At 45.0% G+C, this 23,193-nt stretch overlaps 1 protein-coding gene across 2 annotated transcripts; it reads right to left on the minus strand.

Moving 5' to 3' along the window:
* Positions 1-232: 232 nt before the first annotated feature.
* Positions 233-22,159, minus strand: zfc3h1 (zinc finger C3H1-type containing). 2 transcript variants are annotated; one of them, XM_017305372.2, is made up of 35 exons: positions 21,491-22,159; positions 20,119-20,508; positions 19,379-19,566; positions 16,739-17,159; positions 16,296-16,504; positions 16,087-16,210; positions 15,920-16,014; positions 15,338-15,526; positions 14,149-14,304; positions 13,912-14,049; positions 13,131-13,249; positions 12,925-13,053; positions 12,667-12,841; positions 11,707-11,835; positions 9,660-10,295; positions 8,816-8,922; positions 8,368-8,499; positions 7,824-7,945; positions 7,632-7,733; positions 7,423-7,551; positions 6,416-6,590; positions 6,150-6,336; positions 5,160-5,348; positions 4,626-4,863; positions 4,449-4,554; positions 4,051-4,249; positions 3,869-3,963; positions 3,457-3,564; positions 3,281-3,385; positions 3,041-3,194; positions 2,563-2,663; positions 2,356-2,457; positions 2,181-2,220; positions 1,589-1,651; positions 233-888 (listed from the first exon to the last, which is right to left on the minus strand). In XM_017305372.2, the coding sequence occupies exons 1-35, from the start codon at positions 22,017-22,019 to the stop codon at positions 778-780; spliced, it is 6,192 nt and encodes a 2,063-aa protein (XP_017160861.2). In that variant the 5' UTR covers positions 22,020-22,159; the 3' UTR covers positions 233-777. The 2 variants fall into 2 exon arrangements, with proteins under 2 accessions (XP_017160861.2, XP_008410110.2); XM_008411888.3 differs by having other exon boundaries at positions 14,149-14,307.
* Between the last annotated feature and the right edge of the window lie 1,034 nt (positions 22,160-23,193).

Raw genomic sequence — 23,193 nt, forward strand, 5'->3', positions numbered from 1 at the left:
ATTCATAGATTTCCTTCTATTTTTGTCATATGTTATTGTTCAGCAAAGATTTGTCTTCATGATGGGTTAGTTGATCAGTCTTCATCAGGAGTCTTCTGGTGTCTTTATTCGGAGTCCCACATTAAATATAACATAGATTAGCTTTTACTTTATAAACATTTCATTTTATAGTGTGATGTTATCCTGGTATTCCAAACAATCACTCAGACACAAGAAAAACCCAAGACGCTCATTTCCATATTTATATAAAATAATTTAATAACATCTGACACGTAGAAAACAAAAGTGGCAGCACAAAAGTCTCTTTAGTTGTCATGACAACAGATTGCACATGAGCAGTCCGGCTGAGCTCGGTGGGTTCCCGCGGCGACCTTTCGTTTCCGAGGCAGTCTCTTACAAATACTCAGCCAATCAGAAAACACTATACAGTCGGGCGGGGTCGTCTCCGCACAGATACTGGGTCAATAACCTGAACACTTGTCTTTCATCGGTTTACCAAAATAAAAGTCCACACACAAAGAAAACAAAAAAGTGGGGGAGGGTCTGGGTTGGGGGTGGGGCTGCCCCCACCCCTCTTTGGGTGAGTTAACTAAAAAAAGGGAGGGAAATGAGTCCAACTGAAAGGTGAGAGCAACTAAAGAGAAGGTGATGAAGAGCAAAGGCGTCACTCAGCAGCAGCATACTTACATTCACTGAGGTAGGAGGATGGCAGGCTGGGGGGGCGTGGCCTTACCTCGTCAATCAGTCACCTACTGATCAGCTCTACTATCAGTCTGATCATAGATCCACCCCCCCGATACTCAGGTTGACCCCCGCCTGCTGACAGCAGTCCACCAGCCGCCGCAGACGGTCGGAGGCGCCACCCTCCGCTGCTTCAAACAACAACCGCTGCAGAGAGGAGGGGCAGGGAAAAGAGGGGGAGGCAGTAGGAACAAGGAGGGAGGGAGGAGGGCAGGGTGGGAGGACAGACAGATGAGGTCACAGGGATGGAGGGGGCGGAGGGAAGGGCCAGGTGAACATGCTGTACACAGATGAGTCAAAACAGCTCAGTCACCTGATCCACATAGACTCATCAATACCAAGGCTGAAACGATTAATCAGATTAATTGTAACTAATCGATTATTGAAATAATCGTCAACTAATTTAGTGAACTATTAATCGTTAATTGGAATATACAGACAATTTTTTTTAACCGATTAATTGTCAGAACAACTGATTAGTAAAATATTTGTTAGCTGCAGCCCTGATGCTAACTGATTAATACTCATTTAACTCATCCATAGTTGCTTCTGAAAGCTAACTCTTGGGTGCCCAAGCCTTTGGTGCCCAAAGTGCAGCTCGGGGGCCATTTGCGGGCCTCTGAAAGATTTTTTGCAGCCCCAACCTAACCTCAATTCTAGTATTGAGCAAATCTGGCCTGCAAGCCCAGCTTGTTGATGCAGATATCATCAACACAAACCCCTATATTAGAAGATATTTAAAATTAAGAGTCCTATTTTCACGGTGAGTGAGCTCAGACTCAGGAGGTGAGGTAGCGTTACCTGTATGTTTGTGAGTGTGTGTATGTGTGTGTCACAGGTGAATTACATCTTTCCACAGGGCGGCGCACAGCGGCAGGTTTTGGAGAGCTTGCTGATACAGAAGACGCATCTAGAAGAACAACAGACAAAATAAAAGAGAAGAAGAAGAAGAGCCGGAGACGCCGGAGCGTCAGCTCAGTTTAGCAGAGGCAAACAAACAAACAAACAAAAACAGCTGGGACAGGTAACACCTGCAGGAGAGAGATGAGCTTCAAAATTAAAAAAATACCCCAAGACCCACTGCTGCAGGGACATTTACCCCAGATCTACAACTGATTTTGAGATTTGTTTCTAGTGTGAAACAAATCTTAAAAAAGCTGTGTCTTCAGAGGTTTTTGTGTCATTTCCTTCAGTAGTTCTTGATGCAGTGCCCCCACAGGCGAGGAGGGGAACATGTCATTCTCTCAGCTGCTGAAAATTCAATAAGTGTTTAAATTTTATCCCCAGTCTAACCAAATCTACTGTCTGGGGTGAAAACACTCTACAAGTGTTCAAGTATAACAGCAGGTCTGACACCTGGTGGCCGCTTGTGGTCGCTGCAGACTGAATGATACCAGTTAATGGATAATCCAGACCCCTGACCCAGTTCTGGGACTCACCTGGCCACGCTCCTTCAGCTCCCGCTCCACAGCGATTGCTCTGGACACAAACACCACAGACAGTCAGTCAGCTCTGATCTCACTGGAGCGACACACAACGTGCTCTTCATGTTCGACACCATCAGCAGTGTCTGAATCGAACTGGCAGGAACAGCCAGGAACCACAGTCACTCACATTCTCCAGCTGGACAAACATCGAGGAGTGTTGCTGGTCAGCATGCGGGCCTGAAACTTCAGCTGCTCCATGTTTCCCTCAACCAACTCCTGATGCAACAACCTGCAAAGCAAGCAAAGTGTGGGACTCGCACACAGAGGCAACACACCACCAGGACAGACGGCCTCAGACTCAGACACCTGGCTGTGTGTGTGTGTGTGTGTGTACCTAAGGCCCAGCTCAGGGTTGCTCGACATGGCGTTTCTCAGTCTCTCCAGGACCAGAGCGCGCTGGGACAGCGGGACGTGTTTCAGGTAGAGGGACACAACCTGGAGAAGGAAAACAGCAGGTACACAAGTCCTGCTGTCACTGAACTGGATTTTACAGCTGAAGCAGACAAGTATTTTAGTAATCGAGTACTCCATCGGTTATTCTAGCAATTAGTCAGACAAAACAAAAAGTCAAGCTTTTCAAAGGGTTTAGTTTGTTTGACACAGTGCAGCAGCTGAAAATGCAACTTTGGTCCCCAATCAAACCAAGTCTAGATAATTTCCCTCAAGGATTTTTAGTTATTGAGGAACCCAAATCGTTTCAGCAATGCAGGATTTATAAGTAAGGTTTCTGGTTGAGTCAGACATCTGCTGTCCAACAGTCTGAGTCGTTATTCGTCATTGGAGATGCGATGAAGTCAGAGCTGAATTCTAACCTTGTTATGGAAGTGGTAGCAGCTCCAGAACTGTGCGGGATTAAAAGGAAGCTCCAACCGTGACGGGAGTGTGCTGAGGCAGCGATGGACCAGATCTGGGAACAGCTTTCTGGAGACGCTGATGGTCTGCGGTCTGCAGCTGAACAGCAGGTAGCTGAGAGAAGAACAGAGTCGCCGTGAGAGGAGCGGGGATAAACCTTTCTGTTTGGTTACATTTCATCCCACAGCGGAAACACTCACTCCATCCACAGCGCGTGAAGCTCCTCCAGCTGCAGGACTGACCCCAACGCTCGCTCAAAAGCCTCGACAGCCTCTTTATCTGAACCGTGTAGCCACATCCAGCGACTGAAACAGAGATCTAACTCTAAAGAAAACCCAGTTTCAGCCCTGAGGCTTCCAGCAGAGAGACGACTCACCAGTGAAGCAGGTGAAGGAAGGACGTCTGCTGACTGAGCTGCTCCTCCAGCTCCTTCCTGATGATGGGACCGATCAGCAGATCCTGGCTGGAGAAGCCCAGGATGTGACTGATGGGACAGAAAGCAACGGAAATATCACACAAACCTCTGTGGAGATCTGCAGAGCGTTCAAGGTGACCTATTATGCTTCCTTGAACAGGTTAGAATAGGCAGGTAATGGGTGGAACTCTGCTGGGGTTGCTAGGAAACAGTGCAGTGCCTGTCAAATGCAACAAACTAAGGAGGTTGTTGAAATGGCTCATTTTCCAGACATCAAAAAAACATCTCAATGGTTTTTTTAAGCACTTGGGCTGTTTAGTTAGAAGCAGTAGAAACTCAAATCAAAAATGTGCATTATGTCCCCGTTCATTACCGCAGGACGTCCACAGGCGTCTTCTGACTCTGCTCGTCTTCACAGAGTGACAGGATGAATCCTCGGAACAGAGGCAGGATGGCGTTGGACTTGTCCTGCAGATGATTTTAAAAACCCAGGATGAAGAACAGAAGCTTGTAAGCTCTCTAACCGGCGGTCTGTGAGCAGGTGGGTGAGCTCACCTGGGCCATGAGGAACCTGCAGCAGTGGTAGAACACCTGAGCGTTGTGCGGACAGTCAGCCAGCGCGTTCAGCCACATGCTGACCGCCTGCTCGCCGTTCCCTCTGCTGATGTGGAGGTCGGCCAGAGCGTCGCGCAGCGTGCACGAGTCGGGACAAAACTCCAACAGAGAGACGCATAGATCCACACCGTCATCAAACCTGAAGGATCACAGATGTTACTCATCAGGGTGAAACAAACTGCTTATTAGTTAAACTTTACGTTTTCTCGTTAAAGTTTAACTAATTCCAGTGAGAAGAAGAGTTTGTCTGCAGCTGCTTTAACCCAGTAGAGTCCCAGCATCAGACTGGGATTTGTGAGGTGAATTATTCTCTGCAGAGAGAAGAGTGATGGACTCACCGCTGCAGAACCTTGTAAAGCAGGATGAGGTTTGTGTAGAGCGGCATGCAGGCTAGCGTCCTCTCGGCGTCCGTCATACTCTCCTCACTGCACTGATTGATGGCATCTGAAACACCAACAGACCCGGTGAGAATCTCAGGTCAGAGTCTGAGCTGATCCGGCGCTGCCACCTCAGACCTTTGAAGAGCGCGATGAGGATGTCGGGCGGCGTGCTGATGTCCTCCTGCGTCCTCCAGGGCAGCTGGAAGGACTTGGTGCAGACGAGCCGTCCCGGCCCGGACTCCGCCGGGTCGTAGAGGCTCGCCGGCAGCTGGTCGAACTCGGTCAGGTGAATGTAGCAGAGCCAGAGCAGCGCCCGGTCGCCGGCCGTCAGGAACTCCGCCATGCTGTGGTCCTGAGCCGATTTCAAAGACGCCTGGAAAAATGCGACATGAGCGTTCTGACTGCAGACACTTTGAAAACCATCGGATGTGTATCTGAATTCATTCCACATATCAAAGTGGCATAGATTGGATCTTTTTGAGTGAAAGGATCATAATTGGGCCGTTCAGAATGTCGCAAAAAAGTTGTCTGCATGTCACATTTTGGCAAAAGAAAGCAGCTTTAGGTCACATTTGTCTGTTGTGTGAACGCAGCCAAAGTGTCAGCAGTCCATCATGACTCTTATCTACTTATTAAAAGTCCCACCAGGACCTGGAGGTGGAGTTCTACCTGCAGGACGGCCAAAGCGCTCTCCATCCGGCCCGTGAACAGACTCAGTTGCACCCTGTAGAGCAGAGCCTCCATCAGCTGGAAGGAAAGCTTCTCCGTGACGCCCGCCGCCGCCTCGCCCTGCAGGAACTGCAGCAGCCGGTCGCAGACGTAGTCCTTCCCCTCAAACGACCGCTCCAGGTTCAGGTACTGAGGAGCAGACAGAACGGACCATGAGACCCAAAGAAACTCCTGATGGAGGTTCAACACTCGATGGTTCGACATCAGTGAGGACTGAAGAGGCAGGGTTGGTGAATGTTCTACAGTAAAACCTTTCAAACTTTTCCAGCATCACTTTTGAGATAAAAACAATATAAATTAACTAAAGCAAACAGTTTTAATTCACTATAATATGTATAACTGTTATTAAGAATATCTTCGATCTACAGCAGGGAAAAGGTAAACTAAACTAAATTTTATGGTTTGAAACGTCTCACACCTTGTACAACTGACCGCTCTGAAAACAAAGCAAAATACCCAACAATTTTAATAACATAAAATGTAACAATAGGTCATTGAATAATAAATACTCATTGCCTTCACTAACTACTGTAACTCTCTGAATAATCTGAATTAATGGAAGTTACAAAAACATTTAATTTCCCTTTGGGATTAATAAAGTATTTTAGAATTTGATTTTTTTAAGTTTAGGTAAATTACATTCCTGCTCAAATTAAATACTAAAACATGATGTAAAAATGCAATTAAAAAAATATGTAAAAAATATCCTCAATACATTTTCTTGCATTTAGTAAATAGAAATAATTTTGGTAATTTTAACTGACCTTAAGAAAAGTTTCCACACAGGGAGAAATAAATGTCTGTTATTTTGTTAGGTACAAAAAAAATAAAAAAAATCTGGTTTCAACTGTAAATAGTGCTTTCCAAATCCAACATAAGATTATTTATTAAGTATTTTTAAACCCTGTGGAGTGAAAGGGGAGAACCTACTTTCCACCAGAGCCGGTGGTCGGCTGCGTGCTCCACGGCCATCTCACACATCTCCCTCACTTCCTCCTGGCTGCCTCGCCTGGAGAACAGAGACAGGTAGTGACTCCACACCTCCGGGTCGTCGCAGTTACTCTCCAGAGCTCGAGACAGCGTGTTCAGAGCCGCTTCCAGACACTCCGCCGCAGACCTGCAGAGAGACCCAACCACCAGTTAAACCCAGAACCAGAAGCGGGGAGGAACCAGCAGCAGCTCAGGTGGGAACTCACGCCTCGCTCTGGTTCAGGTACTTGAAGGCCAGTTTGATCCACAGCTGAGTGTCTCTGGGACTCTCCAGGATGCTGGCCTCCAGGTTGGAGATGTCGTCCGTCTCGCTGATGAAGTAGCGCCGGTCCTCAGAGGTGACGACGTCCACGGCCGGCATGATGCCCTTCGACAGGTCGTCTGGTCAAACACCAAGACACAGAGACACCAAAACGTCAGAAAGAATCAAAACATAAACATGTTAAATAATTTTTAAAAAGGCACTATTTAATGTAAAAAAAAAAAATAAATAAATAATTTTTTGTTTATTTTAAAATCCAGTCCTGTTCGATTATGGTGATGTATTTTATTGTCACGCTTCATCACAAAGCCTTAAAGGGCCAGTATTATGTATTTTCCAACCACGTAGTGACATTTTATAGCACAACGAAGTAACAATGTCACCTTCAATTCATTATAAAAATCCTATATATATCAAATGTGACACCTGGCAATTAGGCCACCGTCTCTTTAAGAAACTTCTGCTCTCTCTGAAACTCCACCTTCAAGAAGTCATAACAATATCACTCATTAATCCTCTAACAACTTTTATACCAACGTTTCACTGAGAAGTAGCTGCTGTAATGAGCTCAGTACTGTAGTTCCACCAGGTGTTTGCTAATTACTGCAGGCTAGTCTGAAGGAGCTGAGTGGAAGAGTTGCTCTGCAATAGAGAAGCTCTGGAGCTTGAAAACTGAAGCTCTGAGGAGGAGCTTTACCCTTGAAGGCAAATCTAGGTCCACCTAGGTGTTTTGCATAGCTGAATGGTTACCATGGAGATGAGAGGATTTCTAAAGCATGCATGAAAGAATCAAGGCAACACTCCAGTTACGTCTCTGATGAAGGAATAACATCATAACATGATGTAAAACTCAAAATAGTCGATTTTACATAACACCACCTCTTTAATAAAGCTTTATAAAATGCTGCTCCTCATTTCTGGAGTCCGTTTCAGAGCATTGAGGAGCCTCACCTCTTCCTGCAGGCGTCAGATACGCAGCTGCTGCCTCGTCATCGCTGTCGTCTTCGGGGGCGTTGGATCCCGGCGCCGACGGCTTCGGTTTCCACCTCCTCGTGTCTTTGCAGGTCGTGTATGGAGGCACTGAGGAGCCAAGAGCAGATGGAGTCACAGGTCTGAAACCAGCAGCTGATGATCAGATGGCTGAAGGAGGAACTACCAACCATGTCGCTTGCTTTCGTTGACTTTACTGACGAGCAGAACCGCCTTCTGATCGATACCCATCCGGTCTTTGTTTGGACCAAACAGCTTCTTCATGTAGCTCTCTGCACAATGAAACCGTTTGACAGTTGATTCTGGTTTCCACTGATCCGACCGATAAACAGTTTCTCTCTTTGCTCTCTGATTAAACCCACCTGTGGCGGCGCGGACCTCCTCGTCTGAGCTGCTCTCTGAACAACCAATCAGGGTCAGATTATAGGACAGGATGTCCTGGAAGAGCTGGTTCCCGCTCAGCGTGCAGTTCCTCATGTGCTGCCTGCAGACAGAGAGACCGAAACAGAGTTTACACCAAAGTTTGTGATGCACATTTTAAAGTGTCGCCTGATTTTTTAAAACAAATTTTACTGGATGATAAAAAGTTATTGTGAAAAGGTTAACAGAAACTGTAAAATAAAATAAAAAACTTCCTCAATTTTGCAAAACAGTTCTTACGTTAGCTTGAGATGTTTTTTATCTTTTCCAAACAAACAAGTTATTTGCATTTTAGGCAATAAAAAATATTTACTTATTTATTTAAAAACTACTGAACTCTCTGTTTATTTGCATCTTTAATATATTTTTTATATTGTATAAAAAAGGCTTAAGTGGTTGAATGAAAAATTTACATTTTTATATCCAATTGTTATAGTAATTAATTACTAAAATAATTGAAGCCCTAATAGAGGTCAAGCCGCTCACCATCTGCAGCCGTCGTCGTTGCAGGTCCCTGTCAGGTCGAAGCGACAGAAACATTTGTTTGGTTCGATGGTGTTGCTGTAGGTAACGGAGCTCAGGGAAAACCTTTCCTTGGTCCGGTAGTACGGACTGAACCTGCCAGAGAGAAACAAGGTTGGAAAACTAAAGAAAACGACAATTTGTACTGCTGGGCAATAAATCAATTTAATTAATTAATCAAATTTATGGTTTTTAAAGATCTTGGAAAATGCGGATTATTTTTTCTGCAATGCACTTTTTGGGTTTCCATAATTCAGAGTGAAGTCGTCATGTGCAGGGCGGCCATCTTGTTTGTTTTACAGCTTCTATTAATTACGACCAGGCAGCAATTTTTATTGACCAGCCCTAAAGCTGGTCATAAACTCTGATGAAGAGTTTATGTTGTGATAGCGAGCAGCTTGGTGGTTCCTACCTGTATGACCTGAAGACCAGCAGCGGGCTGCGATACGGCTCAAACGAGACCGGCTTCAGCTCCGACACAACGGGTTGGTTCCCAGCTTCCAGCTCCACTGGGACCATCTGACCAGGAACAAAGAGAAAAACAGGAGTTAACTCTAAAAACATCATTCTTAATGATTTGGTGATGATTGACTATCAGATCAGTCAGATCAATTCACCAACAATCTGTTCAATCAAGCTGCAGGATGAAACTTTTACAAAAATATGTTTTTTTCCATATTTGTTAAAAGTGTCGCCAAGTCAAGTCAGTTTGGTATGAGACAGGCTCCTAAGGTCTTAGTGTTGTCAATCAACCTTATGTACTTGCTGCTCAAAAACATCATGCTAGTTAGCATCAACATCAATTGCAATGCCAACTAGCTTGAGCATTTGTGGAAGGGTATGTTGTAGATAATGTTAAGTTAATGTTTTAAGCTGCAGCTTAAAGAGAAAGGAGGAGTGTGTGTATCAGCCAATACACAAGGGTGTATTGGCTGATCACACACTCCTCCCTTGTGTGTATCCCTTGATACACACAAAGGATACACACCCTTGTGTGTATCAGCCAATACACAAGGGTATTGGCTGATACACAAGGAAATTGGCTGTCAAGGAAATCTCTTGACAGCACTAAGACCTTTCTCCTGATTCTGATTGGTTGTTTCTGCAGTTAGTACTGGGAGCACTGGGAGGGAGCAGAGGAAGTGAGTTTTTTCACAGCTGATCTGTCTCATACATAACGGATGACAAATATGTTTCTTATAAGTTACATACTTCAGCTTTAAGTGAGAGCTGTATCAGAGGTCAGAGGTCGTTACCAGTCCAGTGGGGGAGACATCTGTGTCCTCCTTTAGTTTCTGCAGCTCCCTCTGCAGCAGCTCCTCCAGCCGGGCCTGCTGCTGGTACCGGCTCTTCAGGCCGTCTACGTCCAGCCCGGCAAACATCTCCGCAGGAAGATCGGCATTGGACGCCGTCTCGGTGCTGGACGCCATCTTGGCAGGCTTACTGCCGTCTTTAGTGGGGGCAGAGCTTGGAGTCTCCAGGTGGGGTTTAGTGAAGGAGCTGCTGGACTGCCGGAAGGAAGAGCGGCGGCCGCCTTTAGCTGCAGCTGGGGCAAGGGCAGGTTCTGGTTCTGGATCCTCGGCCTCAGGGACATCCTCGCTGTCCAGAACCAGCTTGTCCTGGGACAGGTCATGCAGGGAGGGCTGAGGCAGGTGGAAGGGACTGGCGGGAGGGAGCTGCTGGACCTGAGGGGCGGGTGGCGGGATGGCGGCTGGGGGCGGAGGTTCTGCTGGGACTACTTTGTTCCGCCGAGCCTGAGCCTCCTTCAGTTTCTGGATCTTGAGGGCGTACTCCGACTCCAGCTGCTGTAATCGCCGTTTCTGAGCAATGAGCTCGGCAAAGTGCCTCTCAGAGCCGCGAGGCGCCGCGTCCAGACGCGGCAGCTTATTGGACTGCAGAGACAAACAGGAACACAATCAGTGACAGTTTTTACTTCTGGAGATAATCTTGAAAATCTCTCAAAACGCAGCAAGTAAAAACAGGAATGTCTGAAACATTCAACCAGGTTGTTTTGTAGTTTTCAGCAGGAGTTTTTAGGGTTGCACAATATGTGACAAATTTATAGTTATCACAATCTCTCTCTTGGCAGCATAAACATGGCTAAGAACTCCCTCAGCTGCAAAAATACCTTTGACACCTGCTATATACAGGGTTCCCCCCAGTGAACCCAAACCAGAAACACTACAACACTTGTATTATTTGTTTATTTGCGTCATGTCCTTATCATTGCTATAGTTGCTGAATCATTGTTAGCTTAAAGGTTTAACTCATCTAGCCAGGTATTACATTAGTTAACAGTTATATCACTGTAACTTGATGCTGAGTAGTTATTAGCCTGCACAAATAACCTTCAAACAAATATGCTTTCCTGTACTGTACCTGTGAAGTTAGGCAGAGTTCCGGATTAATCCGATTCGGTCAGAAAGTTAGGAGATTTATTACAGGTGTGTTACCAAACTGTGGCACTACACTGACCGCAGGGGGCGCTGTTGCTTCGAGGCTGCAGGTGTATCTTAATACTTTCAACATTATGGAAATGTTTTTCAGCAGCAACTCAATTTAAAAAGTGGAAAAAAACAATAAAGTTCTGACTTTTTAACCAGAAATATTGGTCTACTGAAAACTATCATGCGTTTCATTGAAACTATCATCAGTCAGGGGACTCACATAATCCTTTATTTGCCCCTCGATAAGGAAAATTTAATCCATCCGGGGCAAAGTGACAGACAAATTGAAAGTACACAGACACGCCTGAAAATTGGTGATAATGAAAATAAAAATTTTTCTGGTTAATCAGTAACAGTCATTTCATGGTAAATAAAGAATTGGGAAATGTGGGCCTGGAAAATGAACTCATGTATCTCCATAAAGCTTTTCAGAAGAAGGAAGCATGAAGGTCTATAAAAGTTTCTGATAAAGGAACATTCTGACTCTGAATTTAATTTAAAACAAACACAGTGGACCAACACCTGGAAGGATCACTGGCTGTGAAAGAATCAAAATGGACGTCAAGCAACTTAAATTCTGTAACTTTTCAGTCCAAATGAAATATAAAATCTATTTTTATTTTAAAAAAAGGACTTTGGACCTCTACACGAACATTTTCATGACTCTTTTCACATCGAGTTTTTCAGGATCTGTGAGCTTTTATTTATCTGGAGTGTTGTAAACATGAAGTAAGGACCAGGAAGTTGTTCTTGTTGTTCTTGTACAGCACTTTGGTGCAGTTTTATACCCGTTTTAAAGTGCTATATAAATTAATTTGACATTGACATTTGACAGGAAGTGGAAGCCATGTCTCACCGTGGTTTGGTTGGACTCTGCAGGACGTTTGGTTCCTCTGCCAGCAGCCAGCTGGGCCTGCATCAGATCCTGCTCCAGTCGGACGGATAAAGTCTTCTTCTGGGAAACCCGCTGCTCAACTCGGTGAACCTGCAGGGGACAAGACTCTGCTGTGAGCATCAGAACCAACGGGACGAGGACAGAATGAGCTGAGGCTGGGCGATTAATCGATTTGATCAGATATTTGGTTTTAGAAGTTTGGAAAATCTGGATTTTTTTCCACCTATGCTCTCCTTGGGTTTCCACGGTTCAGTGTGATGTCATCTTGTGAAGTTATACTTTGGTATACAAATAAAACTTAATACTTTATAGAAATACTTCATCATTTAACCATCAGAATTAAATAATCAGGAATTTGAAACGATCATGCAAACAGCTGAGTCTATTTCAAAGAAAGAACAATATAAACTAAGGTCAAATCCTGGGATCTATTGAAGTCTTTTCTCATTAAAACAACTTTTTTCTTGTAATTTTCCTGGTAAAACTGCATATTTGTTCTGCTAATATTATGACTATATTCTCCTAGCCCTAATCCACTGCCATGCAACTCACAGAAGGGATCGTTCAAATATAAGTCACTTTTTGTAAATATTTTCTGCCATTTTACAAAAAACTGGATAAAAGTTTTCAGTTTGGTGCTTTGGTCTCAAGCAGCCCTTTTTCTGAAGGATAATTTTGTTTGCCGAGACTTTATGATTCATTTTATTTGTTGTTTATTTTGGATATTTAAAATGTTTTCCAGTTCCAGCATTAAACAGAATTTAAAGTTTATTAATCTTTGACAATGTTTTCTTGCATTTTTATGCTATTACAGTTAAATATCACTTAAAAATGGTTTCAAACTACAATATCATTTATTGCAATAACTTCTGGCACAATTTATCATCCATCAAAATTTGCGACAATGACAGGCCTACGCACCTGTTCCTGCAGCTTCCTCAGCAGCGTCCTGTTGGCCGCTACGATCTTCTCTGAAGCCGCCAGCTGCTCCCTCAGTTTGACCATCTTGGTTTCAGCTGTTCTTAGTGTCTCTGTCTTCTTCAGCTCCTGCTGCAGCAGGTGTCTGAGGACGGTTTCGTCCCTCTGCAGCAGCTCTCTGTGGAAACAGGAGAAGACAGGATGAGCTGGCTGAAACATGAACGCCTCACACAGCGCTCCGCAGGTGTTGAGGTGCCTCACCTGTGCCTGTTGAGTCTCTGCTCCGTCTCAGTCAGCCTCAGCTCAGCCGCCGGTCTCGAGGAAGACTCCAGAACATGATCGGCTGCAGCAGGAGAGCCGTGATCCTTCAGCATCTTCTGCTTTTCCCTGCTGCAGCATCAGGACACGTTTCAGCCCTCAAACATCTCAACGTTTCCATCATGTTTGTAACGGCGTCCTGCTACTACCTGGCGATCTCCTCTTTGAGGAGCCGGTACTCTGCCTTCTTGGCTTCAGGGAGAGATTCTGGGGTTCTGACCGGGTTGTTCTCCTTCTCACATCCTGAGGCCGTTTTTGGCTTCGTCGCCTAACAAACATCAGAAAACAGATGATGCTCTGAATGTTAGATTACATCTGCAGGTTTCAGCAAGTCAAATTTAAGACTTTTTAAGGCCTTTCTAAGGCCACTTTGAGTTAAATTTAAGACAGAAAAAACTATGAATATAGATTTAACTCAGAATACTGAAGGAAAAAAAAATCTGAATTATGAGAAAAATAGTCAAAATTCTGAGAATAAAGTCAGTTATTTTTTTCAGTTTCCCTCTGAAAAACAGGCACTAAAAATAAGGTGCCAAAGTAGTGGCCCTCTTCCGCACTATATTTATGTCAAACAAGTTCCTACATATTGCTGAAGAGTTCCTTGTAAATTAGTTTTGTCTTATTTCAAGTGTACTTAGAGATTTACACTTGGAACTAGACAAAAACGCTTGGTAAGATTTGATGTTTTTTCAAGTGAACAGAGATGAGGTGGCTCAAAATTTGCCTGACAGAAAAGTCCTGTGGGAACAAAAAACTGCAAATAGAAGATTAGATAGTCCTGTCGCAACAAAATGTAAGAACTGTGATTAACATTTTTAATATTTAAACAAATAAGGGGAAAATTAAGACATTCTAAAGCCTTAGTTTTAGATACATGAATTTAAGACTTTTTAAGGATGCTCGGACATCTTGGATTAAAGAGTCGCTCACCTCCACAGTCCGTCGGACCTCTTTGATCATGAACTCCAGCCCTCCGAACACGGTCTGTGAGGAGCTGCAGGCGTCCATGTCCGAGTCGCTGTCGTCTGAATCTTTGAGGGAAACCACCACTGACTTGTGCCTGGGAAGCTGCAGACAGACATTCATGAGCGAGAGGCTGATCCTGGACCAGTGTGTGACAAAACAGAACAGTTTGGGGCAAACTGGGAACATCTGGGAGCGACTCACCACCAGCGGACCTCTGGCTGCAGGATGAGCTCTGCCGAAGCGGCTGCTCCGAGACGGCGGCACCGTGTTCAGGCTGACCGTGCTCAGGTTCCCCCGGGGAGGCGGCTGCAGCTCAGCAGGAGGCAGACAGCTGGGGGACGGAGGACCGCTGGAGCTCTTCTGACCGGGACAGAAAACGTAGCAGAGTTCACGCTTCCCACAGAAACATTCAACAGCTTTTTCAAGGTGGGTTTTCAAATATATCACATTTATTACTGTTGCAAAAACGCAAAATCTTACCGAGTATTGCTAGTCCAGTTTGTAGTGCAAATGTCTTAGTGCACTTGAAATACGACGAAAATAACTGACAAGTAACTTTACAGCAAGATATAGGAGCTTGTTTTCAGTCAGTAATTCTTGAAAATAAATTTAAATGTACTTGTTCCACTGGGTCATTTTTCATGTTCAAAGTGAAATAATCTGCCAGTGGAACTAGTATTTTTAATCAGTATTCAAGAATTATTCATTTAAAACAAACTCCTGTCCCTTACTGAAAAGTTACTTCTGACGCAGAAGAACTGAAATAAGGCAAAACTAAGATATTTGCACTAGAAACTAGACTAGACACTAGGTTTTAATATTGTATATAGCAGGGACAAAGTAAGCTAAAATTTAACTAGATTTTGTTTTGAAATTCTCACACACATCTAATACACCAACAAAACACTAATCCCACAAAAAAAATCAAAAAATTTCAATAACATGTAGAATAAAAGATAACCTTTATTTCAATAACACAGATGAATAACTAATTCAGTCATTAGGAATAATAAATATTTATTACACTGTACAAATCAGTTTGTGTTGAGGTGAATGACCCTCCTGCTTCAATTTAATGCTTTGACACAATATAAATAATCTCTTGAGTCTTTTCTCCTAAACTTATATTACAAGTTTACTGCAGAACTTTGCAGACATAATATGAAGCGTAAACTTTCAAAAAATATCCGATTGAAATTCAAGTATTTTAAGTTCCTGTATGACTTAAAATGAGTAGTTAGAAGCCAAGATTAGATCAGGTCTAAATGAGAAAACTATTGTTGTTTTTCTGAAAGCTCAGTGGAATTTAAACATCGCTGATTCATCAGATTATTGATGCCCCTTCATTTTACCCCACTCAGCTGGGACCAGTTCCACCAGTAAGACTCACCTCGGCCGCTGCCACCCTCTTGTTGGCCATCGACATCAGACACGTCTCCCTGAGCAGCATCTCCTCCTCCTCCTCTTCGTCAGCAAACGGCGGCTTGGGTGGGGGATCCAGGTCGTCAGGAGGCGGGGGGAGGGGCGGCGGCGGAGGAATGCCAGACAGCAGGGGGGAGAGGAAGGCCTGCGAGAAATCCTGAGGAGGAGAGAGACATTGGATGGATGGATGGATGGATGGATGGATGGATGGATGGATGGATGGATGGATGGATGGATGGATGGATGGATGGATGGATGGATGGATGGATGGATGGATGGATGGATGGATGGATGGATGGATGGATGGATGGATGGATGGATGGATGGATGGATGGATGGATGGATGGATGGATGGATGGATGGTACTCCATACAGTAATAGATTACTTTATTCACCACTACAATCAGATTAAACAGAAACAAGTGGGGAGCGCTCCTTTCTCAAATTATATATTGGGACACATTCCATTTAGAGTTGATACTGACGGGTCAGGGTGTGGTGGGAAGTGTATGGTACAGGATGTAAACAAAGACCGATGTGGGGAGCGTACCATTCCGTAGGCCGCAGCCTCGGCTCCGTAGAAACCCAGTGGAGGGAAACACGCCGCCTCGTCTGCCTGCAGCAGGTTGTGCATCGGAGACGGCACTGATGGAAATAGGAAAAGTGTCATTCAGCGGTAAACAGGAAGTACGGGTCAGCTGTGTGTATCCTACTCACCAGGTGAGCTGGTCTCACTGTCCGTATCCATGGCGACCTCATCGTAGTTGTCGTACTGGTAGAGGCTCCCTGAGGAGTCCAGGCCCGGCTTCCCGGCAGACTTCCTGTGGTCCTGGTCTCTGGACTGAACACAGGCAGCCGATTGGTGGCCGGACGATGACATCACATTGACCTGAGCTCAGCCCGCGGCGCGGCTCTGAGGTTCTCACCCTGCTGCGCGTCCGCTTGCCCCCCACCAGCTTCATGAAGCGGTTGTACTGCTCGTCCTGGTTGGACAGGTCCCGGATCCGGCGGATTTCCTCCTCGCGTTTCCGGCGCTCCTCTTCCTCCTGCCGCCGAGTTTCCTCCTCTTTCCGCTGCTGCTGCAGCTTCCAGGTGCGGAGCTGCTGCTTCCTGACCGCCTGCTTGGCAGAGGAGCCTGGAGAGAGAGAGGCAGACATGATGAGGTCAGGAGGGTCAGAGGTCAGGAGGGTCATTATAGGGCCAGGCGATTAATTAATAACATTTTTGATTTTTGAAGGCTAATTTTTGGAAGAACTGGATTATTTTCTCCAATGAGCTCGTTGGGTTTTCATAATTCAGAGTGTTGGCACCCAGGGCAGCCATCTTGTTTGACAAGTAATTTTTACAGCTTGTATTTCCTTCATCTCACCTGGGCTGATCAGCCTCTTCACGCCGTGAGCTTTTCCTGGCGTTCGGCTCCTCTCCATCGGGACTCTGGGCCCTGGCTTTGGACTCTGTCTGATCCGGTCCCTGTCGGCTGATCTGGGCCCGCTCTTGGGTCTGTCTCTCTCTGACAGTTTGGACCTGCTCCTGTTCTGCTCTGCGGCGGCGGCGGCGGCAGCAGCAGCAGCAGCAGAGGAGGCGGACCTGGTGGTGACTCGCTGCCTCTCCGGCGGAGCGGCTCCAGAACCGGGAGCGGAGTTCTTCTCCTGAGAGGCTTTAACGATCCGATCTTTGCTCTTCTTCATCACCTGCTGCTCCTGCTGCTGCCACTTCTTACTGGCCGACTGCAGCGCCAGGAGGCGGAGCTGCAGCTCCGATAACTCCTCCTCCTCCAGCTTCTCCACCGGCTGAAGACACACAGACACATGATGGTCACATGACCCAGGTCACACTAAGGGGTCGTTTACACGACAACGATCCAACAAAAACGGCACTTTTGTTCCGTTTTTGTTGGATCGTTTACACGATAACGTTCTGATTACGATCTGTGTTTACACAGTAACGGTGCACATCGAAAACGTGTAATGCTCTCGCTGCGCCTAGTTGGAGCTAGGTTCTTTGAAACTTTGAAAGTGCGCATGTGTTTAAAAAAAAGTTGTACTTGAAGGCATGTGGATTTCCGTGAGAGAACACGCATTGTGTGCGTCTGATTAGGGCGCATGCAGTTGGAAAAAGTGGGATAACTTTGCCGAAAAACCTTGTTTGAGCTTTCACGGTGTCTGTAGCGGCCCGGACTGGAAGCTGTTTATTGTTTTTACCTTGGAATGGCCAACAGTCTGTTATTCCTATATCAATTTGATAAAATAGGAGTTCCCGCACGTCCCATATCCGTGTCCTCTGTTACCTTTTTCAGCAGTTAAAACAGTTTTATCCGTCGCTAACAAGTCGTAACCTGTTTTTCCGAGCCGCCTTCAAACGCAACATGAACGCTGAGACGCTTGCGCTGGGTTTACACCTGTGAGGCAGCGGGAGACCTGATGCTGCTGCGCAGGTGTGTGTTAGAATCATGGCAGCAAACAAGCAAAACGTAAATAACTTGGCACAGTTTTGCCCCCGAACTAACCGACTGAGTTGAGTAAAGCTGTTGGATGCAGGGGATGATAGCTAAAAGATGACTGGCTAATATCAATACAGCATGTTAAGCTTGTTAACAAGTAGCCTGTAGGCTGCTGGTGTTGTTGTCTATGTTCAGCTACGTAGACTCATTTTGCCCCCCAAAATAAGTCGATGCCCCTCCTGTTAAACTCGTCTGGAGCCGGGCTGGTCCTGGTCCGTAGTTCTCTAGATAAGAGCGCTGAACAAGCAGCCGTGTATTTTGCCACCTGGGCTGTGCGGAGCGGTGAAGAGACGCTGAGGGAACCGTATCTGATGGGGAAACAGTAACACCAGCATTGTGAGTAGTTTCTTTTTCTTCTGTGGATTGTAGGAAGCAGCTATGTTTTGCGTCATACTATGCATGAGCTGGTCTGGAACCCGTTTTCAATCTGTGCCGTTGTTAGAGAAAACATTCGGTGGTTTCGTGTAAATGCACACTACAAACGCAACAAAACTCTTCCGTTTTCCCCCGAAATCGTTGTCGTGTAAACGGGGCCTAAAGCTGGGAAACATCCAACAGATTCACAGCTGCAGCGTCACCATGGAAACTGAAATGATTTAATGATCTGTTGTAAAATCAGAAGCAGGACTCTGGCTAGGGTTGGACAATAAATAGATAATATATCTCGTGATAGACCAATATTAATAGATAATACATTTGATACAATAGTCAATAATTTCCCTTAACTCTAATCCAGAACCGCACAGCATTCTGGGAGATGTAGGCAGATGAAAGACTGTAGGGTGCATTTACACCAGCCACATTTAGTCTGTTTCAATCCAATTCTAGATTTGCTTGTCTAGAAAGTCGGGTTCGTTCGGTGAGGTGTAAATATGTAATCCACTCTGATGTGGACCAAAGAGACAGAGTTCCACCTAAAAACCTTGATCTCTGTTCGGTTTAACTGAACTGTGGTGTGGTTTGAATGAATACGTGGATGCTCGAAGTCCGGAGATCGTTCCAAAACCAGGAAGTGGACTACAGTGCAAGGCATTCTGGGTAAATGGAACCAAAACAAATGTGAGAGTCTAGTGCTAACAGGAGAAATGGTTCTTAGTCTTTTACCAAAGACAAAAAAAATTTTAATCCTACAGCCGCTAAAATCTGACAATCCTCCATTTTTGTTTACATTTTGTGAAGAAGTGCTCAGTGTCTTCTTCTGAGGTTTTTATGTCGTTTCCTTCAGTGGTTCTCGGTCCAGAGCCACCACAGGTGAGTTTGCTTGTTTGAAACAAACTGCAGCAGCTGAAAATGTAACTGAATACCAGACTACCAGGTGTGAAAACAGCCTCAGCTGCTCAACCTCTCAGGATGGTGGCATCAACTCTTACTCTTTGGTTACCTAGCAACAGCTAGTTGAGTAACTTGCGCAGCAGCAGTTTAAGGTTTCACCACTGCTTAGCAATAAAAAACAACGGTGTGGAATGACTACCAGGTGTGGAAACAGTCCATGTTCTCCATCCAGCTCACCTTGTCAGACGACAGAGTCGACTCCTCGCTGGACGCCGACGATTCACTGCGACACAAGACGGCATCCTGAGCGTTCTGCTTCTCCTCTGGAATGGTTTCCTCGCCACAGGACGCGCTCTGCTTTTCCTCCGCAGCTGCAGCCACATTTTCTTCAGGTACTGCAGCGTCGGAGCTTCCTGCTTCTGCACCTGGTGACACAGCGGCAGTGGAGTGAAAGCGTGAGAGGAAAGCTGAGGTTCTGCTCGGCTGAGTCCTGCTTACAGACACAACGCCTCACGTATCAGTGTGGATATGTCATTAGGCCTGCCACAATAAGCAATAAATTAATTAATAGCATCATAAATTAAAACGAATTTGATAATTTCCTTTTGTTTTCCTCTCTTTCTACCAAAAACTGGATGACTAAAGTCTTCAGTCTGGTGCTTTGGTCTCAACTAGCTCTTTTTTTGGAGGACAATTTTGTTTAGGGATTTCATAATGGATTTTATTTGTTTTGTTTATTTATTTTGGATATTTCAAATATATTCCTGTTCCAGAATTAAATGTTCATCAGAATTTAAAGTTTGAGAATGTTTTTTTGTGTTTTTACCATTTTATTACTTGAAAATGGTCTCAAAACAACAATATTGTTGTTTATGCTACAATTGCTGGGACGATTTATCGTCCAGCAAATTTAGTTACTGGGACAGACCTTTATGTCACCACATCCCAGTGGAAAACCTGTGGAAATAAAAACTCACCTCCTGCCTCCTGGTCTTCCAGCTTCTTACGCAGCTCATCCAGTTCCGCCGGCGTCAGAAGTTTATGCCGCAGCGGTTTGATGTTGAACGCCTGGAAAGCTTTCTTCTCATCCTTCTCCAGCTGCTCTGCTCCGACTAGAGGCAGTTCTGGTGTTGGTTCTGGCTCCAGTCGGCCCTCTGCAGCAGGAGAAGCAGCGGCGGGGACCTCCTCCACAGCGGGAGAGGCGGCCGGCTCCAGTGCCATGGTCTCAGCTTTGCGGATGCAGTCCAGCTCCAGCTGGATCTGCTTGTACTTGGACAGCAGATCCTCAAAGCTCTCGTTCATACTGGGATCCTGTCTGGAGGCGTTAGGACCCACTTTCCTGACCCGGACTCTTGGCGGTTGCTTCTCTGAGTTTCTTGATAAGGAAGACTTAACACTTTATGGGTCAGGGAGGGAGAAGGGAAAAGTTTAGTTTTTCCTAAAATTAGCAGTTTTGGAGACATGAGTGTAGCTGCAGTCTGAACTTTCTGCCTGCAAAACTGATGGAGAATTAGGGAAGTTAGTCCAGAAACTCCATGTTTGATGAAATAATTGACTAATAATTTACATTTGACTGAATACTGATTAATCTGAATTTATGTTTCTTGGAAACACATGATTCAGCAGCTTCAAATGCAGAACAATGAAATTCCACATCATCTGCATCCCTAATACAATAAAACTGCTAAACTTCCATTAATATTTTTATTATGTATATTCATAGTGATACTTTTTATTTATTACAATTTATTTATCATTATTGGAGCCTTGCAAAGAAATTTTGCTCAATTTGTACATTTTAAATGTATAGTTGAATGATAAAGTCTATGTCTCTTAAATATGATCAAAACAGCTGCAGCAAAATCTGAGGTAGTTTTTTATCTGCTGCTGATCGCTGATATCCAGTCTGTGTGAGTAACAGATTTGACTATTAAATAAATGTAAAATCTGTAAGAATCTACTGGATTAGCAGCGAATATTTGCAACCAACGTGTTGAAATTCGTCTTCTAATTTACAGGATGTGAAAATGAACATTTTTTTGGGGGGTGATAATTTTTCCCGTAAGTAAAAATAATCTGGTAGTGGAACTAATACTTTTTCATTCATATAAACCAGGTGTTGACTTAAAACTGCTACATCTTGAGAAAAGTTATTTGTTAGTTTTGTTTTGTTTCAAGTGTACTAAGATACTGGCTCCAGAAACTAAACAAAAGTACTTGGTAAGATGTTGTGTTTTCGCAATGCGGTTCTGAATTGGTTCTGGGTTTCCCGGTAGCTCAGTGAATAGCCTGAAGTGTTCGGAACCTGGTCTGGTCCAGTTCTAAACCTGTCAGATCCGTGAAGGATACGCTTTCTGGAGGGAGATCCGTGGATGTCCACCGGTCCGGGTCTTCCAGGTCCTCCTCTGTTGTTCCCCCCGAGACCTCGACCTCGGTTCCAGGACCCCCGTCCTCCGTTCGGCAAGCCCCGGTGCCGAAACCGTCCCAGAGCTCCATGGCTCCGCTCCCAGAAGTTGGACCGGTTATTGGGCTCTCCGAGCAGACCGAGGCCGGGTGGCGGCGGAAGCGGCATCCCAGGAGGCGGAGGGACTGGAGGACGGTCTGGCTGTCTGAGGTTCAGGGGGAACGGGCCGTGAAGGTGAGGGCCGGGGTTGTAGGGCATCATGTGCCTAAAATCCTGCGGTGGTGGTCCCAGTAGAGGCCGCAAATTGTGCGGTGACTGGTGCGGTTTTCTCGGCCGCGGCCTGGCTCCGCCGCGGGGCCTGCGCCCTTCCCCCCGCCGCGGAGGAGCTCTCTCCTCGGTTTCATCATCACAGATCTCTCCGTCCTCTAGCTCCCCGTCTTCTGGCGTTGATCGACCGGCTGTATTTGAATTCATGTCGGGGTGAGCGCACTGATCGCGGGCTGTGGGTCAACAGGCGGCCGCGGAGCAGCTCACTTCTCTGGCTGGTTCTCCCGAGTTCTCCTATGTCCGCTCCGGTTCTTCTTAGTTAGCTCACTGCTAGCTGAACGGCTAATCCAAACTACCGCGATACAAGCAAGCTGTACGAGACTTCAGCTATCTGGAAGCAGACCATATAAGGAAGAAGGAAACTTCAGGGAACTTTTTTGACCTGTTGTAAAAATAGTGCATAAATAAATACCGTAATTGAAAATGAGTGAACTGATGAGGTTCACACCCAAATAAACATGGCTTTTTTTTTGCAAGGAGTTATAAAGAGCCGAAGGAAACTGGCTGGGTGACGGAAAAACATTGAACATACAAGGAAAACAGAGATCAGGGAAATACCAACATCTATATTCCATTTTATTCTATTCTAGTGTAAAACGTTTTCTTTTATATTTGTACTTTTTAAAAAAACTGGTTAAAAAAACTTACCAAACAGAATTGAATAAAGTGCTTAAATATTTATTATGAACACAAGGTAAAGAACATGCCACATATTCCTCACTGTGTAGATATTAGTTAATAAAAACAGTTTAATTTATTTTTGACAGCAAACTAAAATAAATAAATGAACAATAAAACAAATTTATTTTCTTAGATTAATTATGCAGATTACAAATCAAGTCAATGTTAGTCTTTAAATAACAAATGACGTGTTATATTTTAATGTTAAAGGTTATATTAAAAGTGTTTAATCAGTTATGTGATTAGGGGCATGCCATAGCAATGCATAAGGAGAGCAGTACTGACTTGCGAAGCAAGTCAGTACTGCCTCCATGCATTGCATGGCAGGCACCTATTGTTCTACACCCAATAGAACGCCTCTTTATTATTTATTATTCTTCCATCACCGTTAATGCGGCTCGTACCGCTGCGTGCCCAACCACAAAAGTGGTATCAAATCGTGCGGCTCGATGCCGGCATTATTGCTATTACTTTTATTGGGGATCGGAGTTACGACGGCGACGTAAGAAGCGAAAAACGAGCGAAATTTCCAACTGCCGAACCCTTAGAGTGTAACTGACACCAACTGCCGCTTTTTTAGAGTGAGGAACATGGTGGAATTTTGACCCAAAAATAATTTTGAAATCGTTCTCATGGCCGT

This window comes from Poecilia reticulata, chromosome 6, assembly GCF_904066995.2.
Source record: "Poecilia reticulata chromosome 6, P_reticulata-male-v2, whole genome shotgun sequence".
Lineage (NCBI taxonomy): Eukaryota > Metazoa > Chordata > Actinopteri > Cyprinodontiformes > Poeciliidae > Poecilia > Poecilia reticulata.